At 38.5% G+C, this 23,708-nt stretch overlaps 1 protein-coding gene across 1 annotated transcript in view; it reads right to left on the reverse strand.

Moving 5' to 3' along the window:
- Positions 1–440: 440 nt before the first annotated feature.
- LOC128661434 (mycolipanoate synthase-like) overlaps positions 441–23,708 on the reverse strand; it is a 151,628-nt gene continuing 128,360 nt past the window's right edge. The window contains exon 6 of the mRNA XM_053715687.1: positions 441–5,906. Within this exon, the coding sequence (XP_053571662.1) occupies positions 441–5,906 (5,466 nt within the window). The remainder of the gene's footprint in view (positions 5,907–23,708) is intronic.

The raw sequence follows: 23,708 nt of genomic DNA on the forward strand, positions 1-23,708 counted from the left end.
ACTTGCAGTCTAGCCAATCAGTGCCTGCTCCCAGATAACTTCTCGTGCACGAGCACAGTGTTATCTATATGAAATACGTGAACTAACACCCTCTAGTGGTGAAAAACTTTTAAAATGCAATCTGAAAGAGGTGGGCTTCAAGGTCTAAGAAATTAGCATATGAACCTCCTAGGTTAAGCTTTCAACTAAGAATACCAAAAGAACAAAGCAAAATTGGTGATAAAAGTAAATTGGAAAATTGTTTAAAATTACATGCTCTATCTGAATCGTGAAAGTTTATTTTGGCCTAGACTGTCCCTTTAAATTAGTGTCAGTGTGATATATTATCCATGGATAGTCATCCCAACCTCAAAAACATTTTTTAATCTTAAATGTTCACAATATTTCTGCTGGCACAACTAAAGTTGCCATTTGATAGTGGTCTTTATTAATATTTCTTACTATAGCTTTGTTACTTCCAGTATTGCATTATTCACATTTTCTTTTGTGTCACCTGAATTTTGACTAATCATAGACACTAGCATTGACACAGTTGTGCTAGGATCAAGCAATTTAACAGGAGGTATAGTTATATCTTTTTCTTGAAAGATACGATTCTGTATCGTCATGTTGAGCATGGAATCAATTCCTAATGATGTTAGCAAAGTATCCATTTTAATATCATTTAAGCTGGCATTTGTGAGTTCACTTACTAACGACATAATATAATCTTCTGGTTTAATGGTAGGTTTTTCACTTCGTGTTACATCTATTTCATCCAGTTTGCTAATTTCTTCAGCTACTACGTTGTACAGCCGCTTTCTCAATGTTAAAATCTTAGTACCAATGACTTTAAAATCAATCTTGGCAATTGCTTGATGAGGATTATTTACCATTAAGCTTTTTTCCAAATATTCATGCACCTCCTGTGTTTCCAATACGAGTATTCCGCGGGCTTGCAGCAACCCTTTAACATCTTGTCGTTTGACCAATATTCCTAAATTGAGAGCACCCCAACTAATTGAATGCCCAGAAAGCCCTAAGTTCCTTCTGTATTGGCAGAATATGTCCATAAATGAGTTGGCAGCAGCATAATTTGCTTGCCCTGGGTTTCCAAAATATGAGGAAATTGATGAGTAACATACAAAATAATCAAGGTCCATGTTGAGTGTAGCCTGGTGAAGATTGAAAGTCCCCTCAACTTTTGGGCTAAGCACTTTCTCAAATAGCGGCTGATTAAGCTGAGGAAGAAATCCATCATGAAAAACTACAGCACTGTGGAAAATCCCTTTAACTGGAATCTTTGCAAATATATTTGCAATATAATTGATTACTTTCTTTACATCTGAATAGTCAGTTACATTGCACTGCAGTGAGATTATTTTTGTGTTCTTCTTTTCAGATATGATCCTTTGTATTTGTTGTTCCATTTCAGGGGTTGGTTTTGTTCTGGACAGAGTGACAATGTTTCTGCCACCATGTTGTGCAATAAACTTTACTGTTTCAAAGCCTAGACCACTCAGACCACCTGTCACGATGTAAACAGCATCTTGCTTAAAAAGTGTTGGTTGAGTGATAGAGATTGGAATACGTAATACCTTCATTTTGTCCAGATCAATGAGGGGTAAGCATTTCTCTATGAAATAGCTCTTGTCTGTGGCTGGTATGGACTGAATCCTTTCTGTGAGCAGAGAGTTAGTAACACTTTGAAAGAGCTCTGCATGCAATAATTTGATCAATTTATATATATGTTTTGCACACTTTTCAATGTATGATTTCTGGAAAATGGCATTGAGATTGAGAATATGAAAGTGAATATCTCCTCTGCAAATTTCTGTAAGATTCTGAAAACCATGCAGAATTTTTCTGTCACTTATTATTACCAAATCTTTAAGCATGGGCAAATGAGACAAGTCTTCGTAAATGACATCTGATGGAGGGAGAATAATCATTGCACTGCACTGCTTCACATTTGTACAATTATCTACCGATTTTACTAACTCCCATCCTCTTTCCTTAGCAGCCTTGCTTATAACTTTGCATAAAATTGAATTTGCTTCAGAAGTTACAATCACCAGTTTAGGTTTATTTTTTGCCTTTGGTAGCTGATGTAAAACTTCCCATGCTAAAATGAAATGGGATATACAGGGCAGATTCTGTAAGGTTGGGACGTGCTTGATAGGATAGCACACACTCTCTGGGAGAACCACTCTGGAAGATGCTACAACTGGATAGCATGACGCAATATGATTACCCACTTTAATTTTTCTGACATCTTTACCAACTGCTGTTACAGTAGCAGTAAAGTTCAGAGTTAGAAGCTGGTGTTTACTTTTAGTCAAAGTGTTCCAGTACAAAGTGTTTCCATATTGGTAACTGGAGAGACTAACAGGAAAGTAGTCTTCAGTGTGGATGGATATCTGATCAATTTCTACCTCCACATTTTTGTTTGTAAGCTCTGTAATATTAGAATCGGTTACCTCAGCAGAAAGTTCTGCTAATTTGTAGGGATCTTCACTAACCAAAGTAAAATTATCAGTACTTTTTAAAGACACTGTAGATTTTCTGAATTTTTCAACATCATTTGTACTGTGTGCAATTTCACTTTCATAAATATCACCTTCATGTATCCTTATTTCTGGAAACTCACTTGGTTTATAATGCTGAATTACCTTGGCCAGTGATTCCACAGTATCAGGGTTTGAAGAGCTAATGTCAATCAGTTGGAATGACATATCAGTCATTTCAGTTACGCATGCTCTGGTCATGCCTACCAAAACAAATCCAGGGTTAATATTATCCACAGTGTTCTCAGTTGTTCGAAAGGTGACTGTTCTTATAGAAGCTTTGGGATTTTTTTCCCTCACAGCTAGGATCACTTGCTGATAAACCTCACAACACTTTGCTAAATATTGTGTAAGAGGGTATGAAAAGTCTTCACGAACTGTCTGAACTCCCCACATGAACAACACATCACTGTATTCACTACTGAGCATATTCATTGTCCTCATTTTTGTATCAACAGAATCCCAGTTGTTATGAAAAATAAAATTCCAGCCATCAATGTGTTTAGTTAATTGTTGTCCTATGCCAGATAGGTCAGAAAAAACTAGGATTTTAGGCTGGTGGTCTGGTTTATTCATGCTGGATGGTTCTAAAACCCTTTTCCAGCTGGTTTCAAAAAACACATTTGTAGTTTTATGAGATTTTTCCCTAACAATTGTCAGTCTAGCATTTTTTATTTCTGCTAACACAAATCCATTTTCATCTGTAAAACAACCACAGAGTTCCAAATAATCATTTGTTCTTTTGACTTGTTTTGCATAAAGAAACATTTGTTCTTGAAGAGGTTTTATGATTGTGAGACTGCCTATGGCAGAAGGAAAGATAACTGCAGACCCTTTATTTTCTTTTGCAAGGGAAGCAATCATCTGAAGAAAGCAGTCTAAAACAACTGGATGTATGTGGTATTCATGCATTTCCTCCCTAAGCTCTTCACTCAGTTTCATTTCAGTAATTCCTTCATTTAAATCTCTGCTATAATGAATGTCAGACAGTTGTTTGTAAACATCCCCATACTGAAATCCAAACCTTGACAATGCATCATAAATCTCATCCTTTCTGTAAACTAATTTACACCTTTGGAAGATGTGTTGAAGCGATATATTTTTTAATTCATGCAAATTACCGTTCTTCTTTTGCACCCGGCCTTGGGCAAACACATGTGAGGTCAAGATTTCAAAGTGAGTTAAATTATTTTTTTTCTCTATCTTAATTTTAAGATCAATTGATTGTTGGTTAACAACACATGGACTAGAAAATTCAATTTTGATCTCAAGGGAATTTAAAGGAACTTTTGGTTTCATGTTGATTATTGTAGCTGCTAAACCAAGCTCTACATAAAAAGTACCTGGAACTATTACAGATCCATAATTTTTGTGGTCATATATGTAGGGAGTTGTTGCTTTAGAAACAGAACAGGTGAATTCAGTCATGTCTTCATTTACACCTTGAAGCAGTGAGTTTGTTATCGCTACACTTTGACTTCCTTTCCGAACTTTCTCATAGTTGATTTCTTGCTTTTTGCGGTCAAACTGATATTGGGGAATATCAGCTGGAACAGATTTGTAGGCTTCATAGATATTATTCCAGTCTGGATTGTATCCTTCTGTGAAAAGTGTTCTAAGGAGACTAAATATTGTCTCATATTCTGCACTTGGATGTATAACAGGTAAGACTACATTATGCTGTCCTAAAACATCTATAATGTATCTCTGTAATGCTCTCCTGGGTCCTATTTCAACAAAAAAGGCCTTTTCTTTAGTTTTATCTGAAGTTCTTAAAGCTTGTTCAAAAGCAACAGGTTCACGGATATTTTTAGACCAATATTCACCAGTTGTAAAATCCCCTTGAGATGTTAGTTTTCCAGTTACTGTTGAAATTAGATCTGTTTCAACATTTTGTACTGATAAATTTTGCAGGCTTTTTTTTATCTCCTCTAATATTGGATCCATCAGGTGGCTGTGGTATGCAGCAGGAACATCTAGCATATGCAGCAATATATTTCCTTTGTTATTTGTTTGGGATAGTTGGTTGTGTATTTGTTCAACTGATTTTGCATCACCAGAAAGTGTGCATGACATAGGACTGTTGTAAGCAGCAATGCAGATTTTTCCAGAATAAGGCTGAATAACTCTTGTTATATCAGTCACGGGTATATTGCTAACTACAAGCATTTTTCCTCCAGTTACTTTGGATTGCAGCATGCTTCTGTAATAAATTACCTTAACAGCATCATGGAGTGAAAGCAGTCCTGCACAGTGTGCTGCAGCAACCTCCCCAACTGAATGTCCTATGATAGTGTCTGGCTTCACTCCCCAGTGTCTCAGCAGAGCCACTAATGAGACCTGAATGGTAAAGAGCATTGGCTGTGCAATCTCTGGTCTTGAGAAATCATCATATTCACTCTCTAGAAAATCTAAAATGGAAAGAGGTGTATAAACCTGTAGAATTTCATCTATCTCAATACATTTATTTCTAAAAACTGGTTCATATCTCAGTAACATCTTGCACATCCCCTTGTAATTAACACCATTGCCACAAAATACAAAGAGTATCCGTGGACTTTCTTTGATTGGTGCTCTTTCAGTGTTGGCTGATGCAAGTTGTTGTTGTAAATGTGTAAGTGAAGTAGCTAAAAATGCTTTTCTGTATTTGTGGTTTTTGTGACTTCTTCTACAAGCAGATGTGTAAGCCAAATTTTGAAATGATAAAGAAGTCATATTGGTTAACTTTTTTATTGTGTCTGCAATAACTAGTTTAAGTGATTTACTGGAAAATGCAGATAGAATAAATACTTCAAAAGGCCGTTTTAAACTACACTGAGAATATGTGTGTTTGTTCTGCTTAAGGACAACATGAGCATTAGTTCCACCAAAACCAAAGCTATTTACGCCTGCCATCCTGCCAAAATGTCCTGGGTCCTCCCATGTTTTAGAGTGCACTGGAATTGTGAGTCTGAAGTCATCCAATTTGCTGATACTTAATTCCTTGGTATAATGCAAGGATGGAGGAATAACTTTATGGTGCATCATTAGGAGAACTTTAATTAAACCAGCAATTCCAGCCGCTGATTCTGTGTGTCCAATATTTCCTTTAACTGACCCAATCTTTAGAGGCATTAATTCACTAGAGCGTTTTTTCCCAATTATGTTTCCAATGCTGGCTGCTTCGACTGGATCTCCTACTGATGTTCCAGTACCATGTGCTTCTACATACTGCACAGCAGATGGGTCAATGGTCTTGTAGATGCTCTGCAATAGGATTTCTTGCTGGTTTTGTGAAGGTTTAGTGATAGGAGTCACTGATCGGCCATCTTGATTTACGGCACTGGCACAAATAACTCCCCACACCCTACAAAAATGTTCCTTTGCCTGTCAATCAAAACACAAAGAAAAATCTCAATAATCATTCCCATTTTATCAGTAAAAATTACTAGATCCATACCTCATTTTAATCTAGCATTTGATTAGGTCAGAGAATGGAAGTAACTTTGCAATTCATTAGAAAACAAATCTTACTCATTTGAAATTCAGACTGAGGGCCAGATGATCAAAAACTTGCCACCATGGAGACGAATCAAACCAAATCTTTGACATTTGTTTTAGTCCTTATACTGCAAAGTAGGATTTTTTCCTTCACATACAAAACCCTACATACACCTAGATTACTAGTTTTGAGTGTTATAGGGAAAGTAAAGAACGCCACAAAAGTGGCATTATTTAATTCCCTATAGCGCTGCCATTACAAGTTTAAAAAACACTGCTTTTGCGGGCGATATGGAGATTTTAAGCTCCATACCGCTCCCAAAACAAGCGCTGTGTTTGACGTGCTCGTGCACGCTTTCCCCATAGACAACAATGGGGAGAGCAGGCAAAAAAAAGTCTAACACCTGCAATCACGGAAACAAAAGCTCCATAACGCAGCCCCATTGATGTCTATGGGGAAGATAAAAGACAGTTTAAACCCAACACCATAACATAAACTCTTGAGTCTAAACACCCCTAATCTGCTGACCCTGACATCACCGACACCTGCCTACTGTTATAAACCCCTAATCTGCCACTGCCAATATCACCGCCACCTAAATAAATCTATTAGCCCCTAAACCTCTGGCCTCCCACACACTACCACTAAATAAAACTATTAACCCCTAAACCACAGCCCCCCACATCGCAACAACCTAAATTAAACTATTAACCCCTAACCCTAATGTAACCCTAACTGTAACACCCCTTAACTTTAACATAATTAAAATCGAATTACTTAAAGGGACATGAAACCCAATTTTTTTCTTTCATGATTTAGCAAGGGTGTGCAATTTTAAACAACTTTCTAAGTTACTTTTATTATCTAATTTGCTTCATTCTCTTGATATACTTTGCTGAAAAGCATATCTAGATAGGCTCAGTAGCTGTTTATTGGTTGCTGCACATAGATGCCTTGTATGATTGGCTCGTCCATGTGCATTGCTATTTCTTCAACAAAGGATAGCTAAATAATGAAGCAAATTAGATATTATAAGTAAATTGGAATGCTGTTTAAAATTGTATTCTCTACTTGAATCATGAAAGAAAATGTTGGGGTTTAGTGTCCCTTTAATTCAAATTAGCCAATAGAATGAGAGCTGCTTAAATCCTTTTGGCTGATTTGAATAGCTAATAGGATTTTAGCAGCCCTAATTCCTATTGGCTGATTCAAAATTTTCAGCCAATAGGAATGCAATGGACGCCATCTTGAATCGCGTCCCTTGCATTGAAGATCCAGGTTAACCAGACTTTGCTTATATATATATTCATTTGATATGGATCTCACACAGGATACACAGTTTTATTCCCTTCAAGAAGTGGATAATAAGGATTTAGATAATTTGGAACTGGAAGACTTTTTTACTATAGAATCTAAGGATATTAAATTAGGTGATATGTTCTACTCTATGGAGCTATTGAGACTCAGAGAAATTAGATTAAAACTTGATGCTTGGATTCTCAATAAGTACCAGGAACTTAATGTGATTCCAAGGGACTACGTGTAAAAAAGTTTCCTACTTTCGATGTCACAGATCCTATCTTTATAAGTGAATGGAATCAAATTTTGTCTGAATGTTCCACCAGATTGATTACTATGCTTGATAAATATAAAAATGTACAACTTGAATCTGTAAGGGACGAGATTAAGAAATTACAAATTGATGTGAATCACTATAGAGATGCTATAGAATATGCAGAATTTGACAAATTGTTGCAAAATGTAGTAGAGAGTACTAAATCAGATATTATTCAAACTAAACATGTAAAATTTCTTCGAGATCAGAGAGATTATTCTACAGGAAATGTATTTATTTAGCAGAAAAACAGACATCATAGACAGATATCACAAGGTTACAACAAAACAAAGAATATCAATGACAACACTGTTACACTGACAGGCCGCCAGCGTAGACGTAGGAGGTACAATCAGCGGAGAAACCAGAAAAGAGTTTCCTTCTCGGATGCAGGGACAACTGATGAAGATTGTTCATCACAGTTTGCCTCTTCCTCCGGTGAAGACAGCATGGCCTCTGGATATGAGGATTATCAGGTTAATTTACCTGGAGACTCTGACATAGTACATTTAGAACATACTATCAATGCTATTGTAGACACACATGCTACTACAGACACTGAACAACTACACAAGGATAAAGGTAAAAATAAAAATCAATACAAGTCTAAACCCAAATTGATTGAACAAGGTGCAATACCTAAAAAACCTATTAAAGGTACAACACAAGTAGCATCAGTGCAGTCTAACACTGGAGTCAAACAACCACCTAGAAGTATTCTTCACAAAGATCAGGCAGAGAAACAGGTTTTTCCCTTGGTCCAGACACAACCAGAGGGGGAGGTATACAGGGAAATCAGAGATTCAGCCATCGGTATTGCCTCAGAGACATGAAACGTTTGATACCTCATTAAAAGAGGATAATGTTATTAACCTATCATCCTATGAATTAACTCAATTTGAGAGGAAAGTGTTAAATTTGGGCTTAGGCTTCTCACCAACAAGGAATTTTAACCTATTTAGGACTATCCTAGATGTCAATAAATTCGTAAGAAAGCTCACATTGAGAAAACATTTTGACAACGATTTTATTGATAACCACTATTCAGACCATATATCTGATAATATGGATAGGCAAACAGAACTTAGCTTTAATGAGGCTAGAGACCTAACTACCCTTGAATCTTTGGCTCACGAAAGTGAACTTCAGGGGGATGGGGGGAATAAAGTGAACTTCAGGGGGATGGGGGGAATACTGTTAGTTATCCTCGCTTTAAACCATGTTCTGTATTTTACCCTATACAGAGTAGGGGGAAAATGCTAGAACTATATCACAAAAGAGTGATTGAGGATCTGCAGGCCCTGTATTACACCACCAACACCACAAAACCCAACTTGTCTTTAAAAGAAAATATGGCGATTAAATCTTTACAGGACAATCATCAGATTGTTATTCGCCAGTCGGACAAGGGGGGTAGTGTGGTAGTGCTGGATAGACAACAATATATTGATGAGGCTATTCGTCAGCTGAGTGATACCAGAACGTATCGTGTTTTTCCTTGCAACCCTAGATTTCAGTTCCAGAGACAACTTAAATCCTTGGTAGATGATGGAATGAGTTTGGGCATCCTGGATCAAGAAACTGCTAAGTATCTTTTGGTTGATCATCCTGTGGTGCCCATTTTCCATCATCTGCCAAAGGTACATAAATGCTTGTATAACGTAAAAGGAAGACCTATCGTCTCTGGAATAGGCTCTTTATTTGAGCCTATGTCAGAGTGGCTGGATACTTTATTTCAGCCCATCGTGATTAGTCTTCCCAGCTTCATCAAAGATACTATGCACGTTCTTGAATCACTCAAGAGCATTTCTTGGACTGAAGAATCTAGCTGGTTGGCTATTGACGTTGTTTCGTTATATTCAACCATCCCCCAACATATTGGTTTACAAGGTGTTAAATATTTTTTGGAACTTTGTTATGAACTGGAACCTGAGCATTTACAATTTATTCTCCGTACCACTGGCTTCCTCCTTGAACATAATTATTTTTTATTTGAGGGGGATTACTATCTGCAGATACAGGGAACAGCTATGGGGGACAAATTTGCCCCCGCGTATGCCAACATCTTTATGGGATGGTTAGAGCGGAACTGTATATATGCAGATAGTAATCCTTTCTCTGAATATATCATCTTTTACAGAAGATTTATTGATGATCTTTTATTTGTTTGGGGGGGAGGCCAGGAGAGTGCTGAGAATTTTGTCAAATATCTGAATTGTGACACGAATGGGGTAAAATTTACCCACGAATGGCATACAGATACCATAAACTTCCTTGATGTCACTTTAATGGGTGACACTGTGGAAAATAAGATCCAAACTAAATTGTTTCAAAAACCTATATCTGGAAACACCATATTGCACGCTAAGAGTGCAAACCCATGACACTTTTTAGGGGGATAGCTAAGGGCCAAATTCTCAGATCAAAAAGAATTTGCTCTGATTCTAAGGATTTTGCAATCAAAAGCAGCAAAATAAAAAGTCGCCTCTTTAATAGAGGTTACTCAGCTACCCTCCTAAATAACATGTCCAAACATGTTGATCTTTTGAAAGAGGATGACAGAAAAGTTGAGAGTAGTAGGAGTAGACAACGTACAAATAAGAACAGTGATGGTGATATGGCACCTCTTTTTATTACCCAATATTCTACTCAATATTCCTCAATTTGTAAAATTATTCACAAATATTTCCCTCTTTTATATGGGGATAAATCTTTGAAAAAACATTGGAAATATGGTTTAAATGCATGTATTCTAAAAGTTTAACACTTGGCAATATGTTGTCTCCTAGCCAATTACCCAGTACTCGTCCATCTAGTACTTGGTTAACTACCAATGGTACTTTTAGATGTGGAAATCAACGCTGTAAAGCCTGTGATTATATCAAAGTAGGCAATTCTTTTCAGTCATATACCACTGGTCAAACTTTCGATACAAAAGGTTGCATTAATTGTTCGGCGTCCTTTGTGGTATACCTAGTGGAATGTGCAGTCCACAATTTACAGTATGTAGGTATGACCACCAGGGACGTCAGAACAAGAATTAGAGAACACCTAGGTTATATCAAAAATGAGTCACGTTGCTCAGAACTCTCAAGACACTTTTTGGACATACATGAAGGGTGTTTAAAAAGCTTCAAGTGGTGTGCTATTGAACGCATTAACAATCCAAAAAGAGGAGGTGATAAGTCAAAAATCCTGTCTAGACATGAAGCGTTTTGGATTTTTAAGCTGTCCACACTAGTACCAAAAGGTTTTAATTTGGAATTTGACGTCATAAATTATTGGGAATGACCATCTTTCCTGTGTGTGCATATGTTTATCCGTGTATGTTTGTATTTTCTGTATCCTGGTGTTAGTTATTTATTTATCCTTTCCACCTATATAAATAATCTTTTTATTTATGTGAAAGTGTTAACATACACGCACGTATATATATATATATATATATATATATATATATATATGCATATCTTTAAGGTAAATTTGTGTAAATTTGTGATAATGTTTAAGATGTTGTTTCACACTTGTGATATGCTGTTTATTCATTTATCCATTTATTCATTCATGTACTCTACTTAAACTTGAAGTATTTATGCCTCTCTAAATGTATTACTATTTTATTGTATCATGTTTTGCTTTTTCTTTGTGTACATCTATCCTTGTCCTTATCCACTTTAAGGGTTAAATCATGTGTTCAGGTATAGCAGGTATTTGATCACCCTTCAACCAATGAAAGTGTTTTATAAGCTTTTTAAATTGCTAATTGACTAACGTTCTTTAGGTCTATGATTACGGCAGTTCGCCGAAACGCGTAAGACCAGTCACTACCTCCTGTGTGTGTATATTTTAAATACGTCTATAATAAAAGACTGTTTTTATGGTTAACTACTACGGTGTTCCTGAGTTCCTTTGCTTGTTTGATATTGTTTCTGTGGACTACGAGGGGTCCACACATCACTACAGGACAGATCGTTACTGGATCTTAAGGCTCTGCAAAGTTGTTTTTACTTCAGGGATTTTGTATTTGCACCGCTTGCCCTCCATCCTGAGAAAAGTGCATTATCGCTATTGGATGTGGTGATTGGCTGCCGCTTACCTACGACTGACACCCCCCCCAGCAGTTCGGCACTCCTGTCCTTGCATTGGATACTCTGCAAGATCGACTGGCTCTACGCGCTTACGTCCCAGGACTGGTCTCTACTGAGGTATGTGTCGCAGATGGTTCCTGGCGACCGGGTTGGCCGGAATCGAAGAGCGCTTATCCCCATTAGCCGGACATTGTGTGCCTTTGCTTGGGAGGTGAGATATGCTCTCATATGAGCTTTAAAGTGTTGGTATATTTTGGGTATGGAGCAGCTTTCAATACCCCGTGTATTTAAATAAGAGCCTTTAATATTGCACGTTTGACTCCGATATTTTGCTACACCAGAACGTTGTATGTTTTTGAGTTTAATAGTTATATTAGTTTAATTGTTAGTTTAAACTTAGTTTTTTTTAATTTGACAGGTAAATTTTAATTTAATTTAAGATAAGGAAATTGTATTTTTTTATATAAAGTTAGGGTAGCGTTAGGTTTAGGGATTACTTGTTTAAATTAGTTTATTGCGATGTGGTGGGCTTTCGGTTTAGGGGTTAATAGTTTCATTTAGTATATTTTGTTGTGGGTGGGCTTTTGGTTTAGGGGTTAATAGGTTTATTATAGTGGCTTGCGGTTTAAGGCTTAATAACTTTAGTATAGCAGGGGCGATGGGGTGGGACGGCAGATTAGGGGTTAATATTTAAATAGTGTTTGCAATGCCGAAGGGCGGGGGTTTAGGGGTTAATAACTTTAGTATAGTGGTGACGATGTCGGGGAGCGGGGAAATAGGGGTTAATAAAAAAAATTGTTGCTGCGATGTCGGGAGCAGCAGATTAGGGGTTAATACATTTATTATAGTGTTTGTGATGCGGGAGGGCCTCGGTTTAGGGGTTAATAGGTAGTTTATGGGTGTTTAGTGTACTTTGTAACAGTTTAGTTATGAGTTTTATGTTACAGCTTTGTAGTGTAAAACTCATAACTACTGACTTTAGATGGCGTTACGGATCTGGTCATTTTAGGCTGTAACGCTCACTTTTTAGCCTCACCACAAAACTCGTAATACCGGCGCTATGGGAATCCCATGAAAAAACTTAATTTTTACGAGTGCGGTACTGACGTTACGGTACAGGCTAAAAATGTGTGCAGTACACCTATACCGACAAGACTTGTAATAGCTGCAGTGCTGTTTTACTGCTGAAAATGCTGAATTTTCAGCGTTACGAGCTGCAACACAAAACTCGTAATCTAGGTGATTGTGAGATAAACATTTCTTAAGGTAAAATCTTTCGGCTAGATTTAGAGTTGGGCGGTAGCCGTGAAAACCAGCGTTAGAGGCTCCTAACGCTGGTTTTAGGCTACCTCCGGTATTTGGAGTCATTAAAAAAAGGGTCTAACGCTCACTTTTCAGCCGCGACTTTTCCATACCGCAGATCCCCTAACGTAAATTGAGTATCCTATCTTTTCAATGGGATTTTTCTAACTCCGGTATTTAGAGTCGTGTCTGAAGTGAGCGTTAGAATTCTAACGACAAAACTCCAGCCACAGAAAAAAGTCAGTAGTTAAGAGCTTTCTGGGCTAACGCCGGTTCATAAAGCTCTTAACTACTGTACTCTAAAGTACACTAACACCCATAAACTACCTATGTACCCCTAAACCGAGGTCCCCCCACATCGCCGCCACTCTATTAAAAATGTTTAACCCCTAATCTGCCGACCGCCACCTACGTTATACTTATGTACCCCTAATCTGCTGCCCCTAACACCGCCGACCCCTATATTATATTTATTAACCCCTAACCTGCCCCCCACAACGTCGCCGCCAGCTACCTACACTTATTAACCCCTAATCTGCCGACCGCAAAGCGCCGCCACCTATGTTATACTTATGTACCCCTAATCTGCTGCCCCTAACACCGCCGACCCCTATATTATATTTATTAACCCCTAATCTGCCCCCCACAACGTCGCCTCCACCTGCCTACACTTATTAACCCCTAATCTGCCGAGCGGACCGCACCGCTATTATTATAAAGTTATTAACCCCTAATCCGCCTCACTAACCCTATAATAAATAGTATTAACCCCTAATCTGCCCTCCCTAACATCGCCGACACCTAACTTCAAACATTAACCCCTAATCTGCCGACTGGAGCTCACCGCTATTCTAATAAATGTATTAACCCCTAAAGCTAAGTCTAACCCTAACACTAACACCCCCTAAATTAAATATAATTTTAATCTAACAAAATTAATTAACTCTTATTAAATAAATTATTCCTATTTAAAGCTAAATACTTACCTGTAAAATAAATCCTAATATAGCTACAATATAAATTATAATTATATTATAGCTATTTTAGGATTAATATTTATTTTACAGGTAACTTTGTATTTATTTTAACCAGGTACAATAGCTATTAAATAGTTAAGAACTATTTAATAGCTAAAATAGTTAAAATAATTACAAATTTACCTGTAAAATAAATCCTAACCTAAGTTACAATTAAACCTAACACTACAGGGAGTGCAGAATTATTAGGCAAATGAGTATTTTGACCACATCATCCTCTTTATGCATGTTGTCTTACTCCAAGCTGTATAGGCTCGAAAGCCTACTACCAATTAAGCATATTAGGTGATGTGCATCTCTGTAATGAGAAGGGGTGTGTTCTAATGACATCAACACCCTATATCATGTGTGCATAATTATTAGGCAACTTCCTTTCCTTTGGCAAAATGGGTCAAAAGAAGGACTTGACAGGCTCAGAAAAGTAAAAAATAGTGAGATATGTTGCAGAGGGATGCAGCACTCTTAAAATTGCAAAGCTTCTGAAGCGTGATCATCGAACAATCAAGCGTTTCATTCAAAATAGTCAACAGGGTCGCAAGAAGCGTGTGGAAAAACCAAGGCGCAAAATAACTGCCCATGAACTGAGAAAAGTCAAGCGTGCAGCTGCCAAGATGCCACTTGCCACCAGTTTGGCCATATTTCAGAGCTGCAACATCACTGGAGTGCCCAAAAGCACAAGGTGTGCAATACTCAGAGACATGGCCAAGGTAAGAAAGGCTGAAAGACGACCACCACTGAACAAGACACACAAGCTGAAACGTCAAGACTGGGCCAAGAAATATCTCAAGACTGATTTTTCTAAGGTTTTATGGACTGATGAAATGAGAGTGAGTCTTGATGGGCCAGATGGATGGGCCCGTGGCTGGATTGGTAAAGGGCAGAGAGCTCCAGTCCGACTCAGACGCCAGCAAGGTGGAGGTGGAGTACTGGTTTGGGCTGGTATCATCAAAGATGAGCTTGTGGGGCCTTTTCGGGTTGAGGATGGAGTCAAGCTCAACTCCCAGTCCTACTGCCAGTTTCTGGTAGACTCCTTCTTCAAGCAGTGGTACAGGAAGAAGTCTGCATCCTTCAAGAAAAACATGCAGGACAATGCTCCATCACACGCGTCCAAGTACTCCACAGTGTGGCTGGCAAGAAAGGGTATTAAAAGAAGAAAATCTAATGACATGGCCTCCTTGTTCACCTGATCTGAACCCCATTGAGAACCTGTGGTCCATCATTAAATGTGAGATTTACAAGGAGGGAAAACAGTACACCTCTCTGAACAGTGTCTGGGAGGCTGTGGTTGCTGCTGCACGCAATGTTGATGGTGAACAGATCAAAACACTGACAGAATCCATGGATGGCAGGCTTTTGAGTGTCCTTGCAAAGAAAGGTGGCTATATTGGTCACTGATTTGTTTTTGTTTTGTTTTTGAATGTCAGAAATGTATATTTGTGAATGTTGAGATGTTATATTGGTTTCACTGGTAAAAATAAATAATTGAAATGGGTATATATTTGTTTTTTGTTAAGTTGCCTAATAATTATGCACAGTAATAGTCACCTGCACACACAGATATCCCCCTAAAATAGCTATAACTAAAAACAAACTAAAAACTACTTCCAAAACTATTCAGCTTTGATATTAATGAGTTTTTTGGGTTAATTGAGAACATGGTTGTTGTTCAATAATAAAATTAATCCTCAAAAATACAACTTGCCTAATAATTCTGCACTCCCTGTACACTATCAATAAATTAATTAAATAAAATACCTACAATTACCTACAATTAAACCTAACACTACACTATCAATAAATAAATTAAATACAATACCTACAAATAACTACAATGAAATAAACTAACTAAAGTACAAAAAATAAAAAAGAACTAAGTTACAAAAAATAAAAAAATATTTACAAACATAAGAAAAATATTACAACAATTTTAAACTAATTACACCTACTCTAAGCCCCTAATAAAATAACAAAGCCCCCCAAAATAAAAAAATGCCCTACCCTATTCTAAATTACTAAAGTTCAAAGCTCTTTTACCTTACCAGCCCTGAACAGGGCCCTTTGCGGGGCATGCCCCAAGAAGTTCAGCTCTTTTGCCTGTAAAAAAAACCATACAATACCCCCCCCAACATTACAACCCACCACCCACATACCACTAATCTAACCCAAACCCCCCTTAAATAAACCTGACACTAAGCCCCTGAAGATCATCCTACCTTGTCTTCACCTGACCGGGTATCACACCGATCCGTCCTGGCTCCGATATCTTCATCCAACCCAAGCGGGGGCTAGACATCCACTGAAGAAGTCCAGAAGAGGGTCCAAAGACTTCATCCTATCCGGGAAGAAGAGTAGATCCGGACCGGCAACCATCATCTTCCAAGCGGCATCTTCTATCTTCATCCGATGAGGACCGGCTCCATCCTGAAGACCTCCACCGCGGACCCATCTTCATCCGGCGACGTCCAACTGAAGAATGACGGTTCCTTTAAGGGACGTCATCCAAGATGGCGTCCCTCGAATTCCGATTGGCTGATAGGATTCTATCAGCCAATCGGAATTAAGGTAGGAATATTCTGATTGGCTGATGGAATCAGCCAATCAGAATCAAGATCAATCCGATTGGCTGATCCAATCAGCCAATCAGACTGAGCTCGCATTCTATTGGTGTTAGGTTTTTTTTCAGCTCAAACAGCCCCATTGTTTCCTATGGGGAAATCGTGCACGAGCACGTTTTTGAGGCTGGCCGCGTCCGTAAGCAACTCTGGTATCGAGAGTTGAAGCTGCGTTAAATATGCTCTACGCTCCTTTTTTGGAGCCTAACGCAGCCTTTATGTGGACTCTCAATACCAGAGTTATTTTTATGGTGCGGCCAGAAAAAAGCCAGCGTTAGCTTTTCGGGTCGTTACCGACAAAACTCCAAATCTAGCCGTTTGTTTCTAAAATTGTTAGAGGGACCTTTCCATACTGAAAAAACACCTAAGATGTTTGGGCCCTAAGTGATATTGCATTGTCTTTATTTATTATGCATTTAGCGATTATTCAGTGTTACTGTATTTAATGGTCTTTTACGGAATAATTATCATCAATTAGATACTAGGAGCTCAATTTTTAGAAACTCTCCAACTCTAGGGAGCAGATCTTGGATGCCCTATAGATGTGAGGTATCACCTAAGAAAAAGTTGATGTTAGGATCAGCACTCCTGGGTCATCCCCTCCATATGTAACACTGCAGGATTTGCAGGAAATAGGTGCTCAAACCTTCACAGACCCCCAACCAAGATCTGAAGGAATCAAATAGGACAAAAAGATGAAGGTAGCACTCTTAGCAACAGGAAAACACCTTTAAAAGGAGCAACGTATCGAGGCTACTTGCCTCTTTCTCAAGCTTACACATACTGAAAAGTGAACAAGACTTTATTCACATGGAAATTAGTGGAGGGCCAATCCCCAAGCTCACAAGGGGCGTGTGCAATATGACATCACACTTGCAAAGAAAAATTCAATTGTTAACCCATTAGAGACTAACTGGAGGATTGGTCCAACAACTAAATACAATTATAAATCAAAAACAATTACACAGAGCCAAGAGATAGCATAATAGGATCAAAAATAAAAATGTTAAACAAAAATACAAAACAGAATACTTAGAAAACAAAAGTATTTTAAATTAATGACAAGAGATCAAACTCTCTATTGAGTCCTTTAGGTGACATGTTGTCTAATTGCCAAATCCTGTCTCCTCCTCTGGATTTTTTATTTGCATGGTCAATCAACATGAATCTTAATTGATTGGCTTCGTGGCCTTTATCCAGAAAATGTGAGGGGACAGGAAGATGAGACAATTTCTCATTGCCTTTACTTGACTTGTGCTGACAGAAGCGGTCCTTGACCTTCTGGGTGGTCTCGCCTATATATAATAGACCACATGGGCACTTAAGGGCATAGACTACGTATGTAGAGTTACATGTAAAATACCCTGGGATCTTAAATTTCTTGCCTGTGTATGGGTGAGATATTTCACCACCTTTAATTACGCTGTTACATTGTGCACACCCCAGGCATGGAAAAGTTCCATTCCTAGGGGTACCCAAAAACGTTTGACCCTTGGTAGAGGTATTAACATACGCATGCACCAATTTTTTACCCATAGTATTGCCTTTACGATAAGCTGCTCGTGGGAATTCTTTAAATTCTGAAATCTCTGGACAAGCCTCCTTCAGCACAAACCAATATTTTTTAATTATACGAAAAATGCTCTTACTCATGGTACTGAAAGTACTCACAAAAGAGATCCTATTTGAATACCCTGTGCTTTTAGCTACAGGATCAACAGTAGGATCTATCTGGATCTGATTAAGTTCATGTGGGCTATACCCTCTCTTGATGAATTTCTCCACCATCTGACCTGATCTTGCCTGACGTTTCTCTGGGTCACTGACAATTCTATTAACTTGTATGAGTTGGGACTTAGGTACGCTTTTGAATGTTCTAGGGGGATGAAAGCTAGATCTATGCAACAAAGTGTTGCGATCAGTAGGCTTTGTATAAAAATCTGTCTCCAATTTGCCTCCTGAGACATATACCATGGTGTCAAGGAACTCAATATTAGTGGTACTTGCTTTTGCACTAAATCTTAAAAATGGGACTTCCCTTTCTATATCACCTTTCAATATATCGAGTTCCTCTTGGGTGCCCCACCACAAGATGAAGAGGTCATCTATATAGCGAATCCACCCTAAACACCTTTTCTGGAACAACGGATGAGTGTAAACATACTTTTCTTCCACCCAATTCATTGTTAAACAGGCGTAAGATGGGGCCACATTTGATCCCATCGCCGTCCCTTTCTTTTGTAGATAGAAATAATTGTCATACATAAAGTAATTGTTAGTTAATACCAACTCAAGTAGCCTGGTCAGAAAATCACATTGTAAAGACCACATTTGGATAGTGCATCATGTACACTCTCAACCCCCACACCATGGGGGATGACAGTGTACAACGATGCCACATCCCAAGTTGACAACAAAACATCTTGTAAATCATCATATTGTTGAATTTTAGATATAAAATCCAAGGTATCTTTAACATAGGATTTGCCAGAACTAACTAGAGGTGACAAAATCTTGTCTAGAAACTGGGCTGTAGGACTTAATACTGAGCCTATGCCCTCCACAATAGGGCGGCCAGGAGGGTTAGTTAAACTCTTGTGAATTTTGGGCATCACATAAAAAACTGGAGTGACAGGATTCTTAATAAGTAAAAACTGGGCCAGTTTTTGACTGATGATATCATGACAAACACCCCTTTCAATCTCTTTCTTAAGTATTTTAACAATATCTCTAAGGGGGTCACTATCCAGTCGTTTGTAGACATCAGAGTCACCCAACTGTCTCAGTATCTCAGTATTATATTTTGTACTGTCCAGAATGACCAAGGCTCCGCCTTTGTTGGCCGACTTGATGGTAATGTCTCTGTCATTCTGTAGAGATCTAAGGGCCTGATATTCTTTTCTGGTCACATTATAATTCCTTTGTTTCTGTTTGTGTTTGTCAACCACTGCTTTAAATTCAGTCTCCACAGTCTTAATTTATGCAAATCCTGCATTGTTACATATGGAGGGGATGACCCAGGAGTGCTGATCCTAACATCAACTTTATCTATGTGTTTACCTACCTTTGGATTACAGCACCCACAATAAACAAACATTTTCTTCAAGGATACTCACCTTATTCCATCAATATGGCAAGTGAAACTGGTGTGTTTTCTTACACAGAGGAAGAGGCAGCACGTATTGCTATGCTCACAGTGGGACCCAGGGAGTTTCTCACGGCTCCTGACAAAGACATACAAAAACGGGAACTTGAAAAATTGATTAAAAGACAGATTAACTTACAACTCCATTCGACACTACAGAGTCCGCCGGATACCTAGAGGCATGCGCTCACCACTCCAGCCCACCTTCTTTGCTGACAACCCTGAGTTCTGCATTAAATATCAGCAGATTCTCAATAAATCCTCCATGGACATTATGACCTTAAATATTGAATTTTCCAATATGGAACTTAACACATTAGGACCCGCTATTGTCACACAGCAGAATAAGCTCCGGGAAACAACCGGTGAAGCGGAGTATGACAAATTCCTTACCGACATCAAAGATACGACCGATACCTTCAAACAGGAAGTGGAGGAGACAAAGCGCCGGAAGTTCAGGCGCGATGAACAAGATTACGCTACCGGAAGCGTTTACAGGTGGAACCGCGGCAGGAGGAGATCAGGCAATACGTTTGCCAGGAGACCCAATTATTACACACGGCAGAATGCCGGATCCAATACTGGATCATCATTGGGGTCTGAAGGATCGATGACAGAGCCAAGTATTGCGGTTAACACTTCCACCCAGTCCGCTCCTTTTTTAGGGGCAGGGACAAGTACTGCAAGCGGCAGAGGACCAGGAGAGGCGGCGGTGGGCCGAGGAGTGGACACCCGAGCGAGATCTTACCAACAGCACAGGAAGAGGTAAATGTTGTTAATCTGTCTTCTAGGACATTAACTGTTCATGATATTTCTGTGCTCAATAAGGGGTTATCGTTTTGCCCCACTGAGGAACCTGACCCGTTTGCCCTGATGATTGACCTCACATGATTCTTTAGGTTACTTAGATTGAAGGCCTTCTTTAATAATCCCACCAGGCCAATTATGAATCTCCCATTGGATTCCAACTCAGAGATTTTTGATATCAGTAACCTGGGACTGCATAGTAAAAGTACATTTAACCCCTCAGGGGACAATCCAGCTGTGGAGACCTAGATTAAGACTGTGGAGACTGAATTTAAAGCAGTGGTTGACAAACACAAACAGAAACAAAGGAATTATAATGTGACCAGAAAAGAATATCAGGCCCTTAGATCTCTACAGAATGACAGAGACATTACCATCAAGCCGGCCGACAAAGGCGGAGCCTTGTTCATTCTGGACACTACAAAATATAATACTGACATACTGAGACAGTTGGGTGACTCTGATGTCTACAAAAGACTGAATAGTGACCCCCTTAGAGATATTGTTAAAATTCTTAAGAAAGAGATTGAAAGGAGTGTTCGTCATGATATCATCAGTCAAAAACTGGCCCAGTTTTTACTTATTAAGAATCCTGTCACTCCAGTTTTTTATGTGATGCCCAAAATTCACAAGAGTTTAACTAACCCTCCTGGCCGCCCTACTGTGGCGGGCATAGGCTCAGTATTAAGTCCTACAGCCCAGTTTCTAGACAAGATTTTGTCACCTCTAGTTAGTTCTGGCAAATCCTATGTTAAAGATACCTTGGATTTTATATCTAAAATTCAACAATATGATGATTTACAAGATGTTTTGTTGTCAACTTGGGATGTGGCATCGTTGTACACTGTCATCCCCCATGGTGTGGGGGTTGAGAGTGTACATGATGCACTATCCAAATGTGGTCTTTACAATGATGTACAATGTGATTTTCTGACCAGGCTACTTGAGTTGGTATTAACTAACAATTACTTTATGTATGACAATTATTTCTATCTACAAAAGAAAGGGACGGCGATGGGGTCAAATGTGGCCCCATCTTACGCCTGTTTAACAATGAATTGGGTGGAAGAAAAGTATGTTTACACTCATCCGTTGTTCCAGAAAAGGTGTTTAGGGTGGATTCGCTATATAGATGACCTCTTCATCTTGTGGCGGGGCACCCAAGAGGAACTCAATATATTGAAAGGTGATATAGAAAGGGAAGTCCCATTTTTAAGATTTAGTGCAAAAGCAAGTACCACTAATATTGAGTTCCTTGACACCATGGTATATGTCTCAGGAGGCAAATTGGAGACAGATTTATATACAAAGCCTACTGATCGCAACACTTTGTTGCATAGATCTAGCTTTCATCCCCCTAGAACATTCAAAAGCGTACCTAAGTCCCAACTCAAACGAGTTAATAGAATTGTCAGTGACCCAGAGAAACGTCAGGCAAGATCAGGTCAGATGGTGGAGAAATTCATCAAGAGAGGGTATAGCCCACATGAACTTAATCAGATCCAGGTAGATCCTACTGTTGATCCTGTAGCTAAAACACAGGGTATTCAAATAGGATCTCTTTTGTGAGTACTTTCAGTACCATGAGTAAGAGCATTTTTCATATAATTAAAAAATATTGGTTTGTGCTGAAGGAGGCTTGTCCAGAGATATCAGAATTTAAAGAATTCCCACGAGCAGCTTATCGTAAAGGCAATACTATGGGTAAAAAATTGGTGCATGCGTATGTTAATACCTCTACCAAGGGTCAAACGTTTTTGGGTACCCCTAGAAATGGAACTTTTCCATGCCTGGGGTGTGCACAATGTAACAGCGTAATTAAAGGTGGTGAAATATCTCACCCATACACAGGCAAGAAATTTAAGATCCCAGGGTATTTTACATGTAACTCTACATACGTAGTCTATGCCCTTAAGTGCCCATGTGGTCTATTATATATAGGCGAGACCACCCAGAAGGTCAAGGACTGCTTCTGTCAGCACAAGTCCAGTATAGGCAATGAGAAATTGTCTCATCTTCCTGTCCCCTCACATTTTCTGGATAAAGGCCACCAAGCCAATCAATTAAGATTCATGGTGATTGACCATGCAAATAAAAAACCCAGAGGAGGAGACAGGTTGAGAGACTTATTGTATAGAGAGGCCAAATGGATTTGGCAATTAGACACCATGTCACCTAAAGGACTCAATAGAGAGTTTGATCTCTTGCCATTAATTTAAAATACTTTTGTTTTCTAAGTATTCTGTTTTGTATTTTTGTTAAACATTTTTATTTTTGATCCTATTATGCTATCTCTTGGCTCTGTGTAATTATTTTTGATTTATAATTGTATTTAGTTGTTGGACCAATCCTCCAGTTAGTCTCTAATGGGTTAACAATTGAATTTTTTTTTTTTTTTTGCAAGTGTGATGTCATATTGCACACGCCCCTTGTGAGCTTGGGGTTTGGCCCTCCACTAATTGCCATGTGAATAAAGTCTTGTTCACTTTTCAGTATGTGTAAGCTTGAGAAAGAGGCAAGTAGCCTCAAAACGTTGCTCCTATTAAAGGTGTTTTCCTGTTGCTATGAGTGCTACCTTCATCTTTTTGTCCTGTTTGTATCTCCTAAGAAAGTAATGAAGCTGTATGTAATGCATAATCTCACAGGGGAGTGATTGGAGCTGATATAAATGATCAGTCTGAAGCCAATACAAATAAGCTAATTATGAGCAAACAATAAAATTAGCTAGGTACATCTGTGAAACCTGCTGCTATAACTTGCTTAGAGAATACAATAGGAATTGACATAACTTAAAACACAATGAAAAAAATTTCCCTGTTCAGTTTAATGGATTCCCCTGTCCAGTCTACTTTCTGAAACTGTGAGACTCATTTCACATACAAAAAAATACAACGTGCTATGTCATTTGTAAAAGATAAACAGAAATATACAAAGTTTAATTATAATTTGATAATGGGACACTAAAGTCAAAATTAAACTTTCATGATTCAGATAGGGCATGCAATTTTAAACAAAATTCCAAATCACTTTTTTTTTTTTCATCGACTTTGCTTTGTTCTCTTGGTATTCTTTGTT

This window comes from Bombina bombina, chromosome 5 (genome assembly GCF_027579735.1).
Source record: "Bombina bombina isolate aBomBom1 chromosome 5, aBomBom1.pri, whole genome shotgun sequence".
Lineage (NCBI taxonomy): Eukaryota > Metazoa > Chordata > Amphibia > Anura > Bombinatoridae > Bombina > Bombina bombina.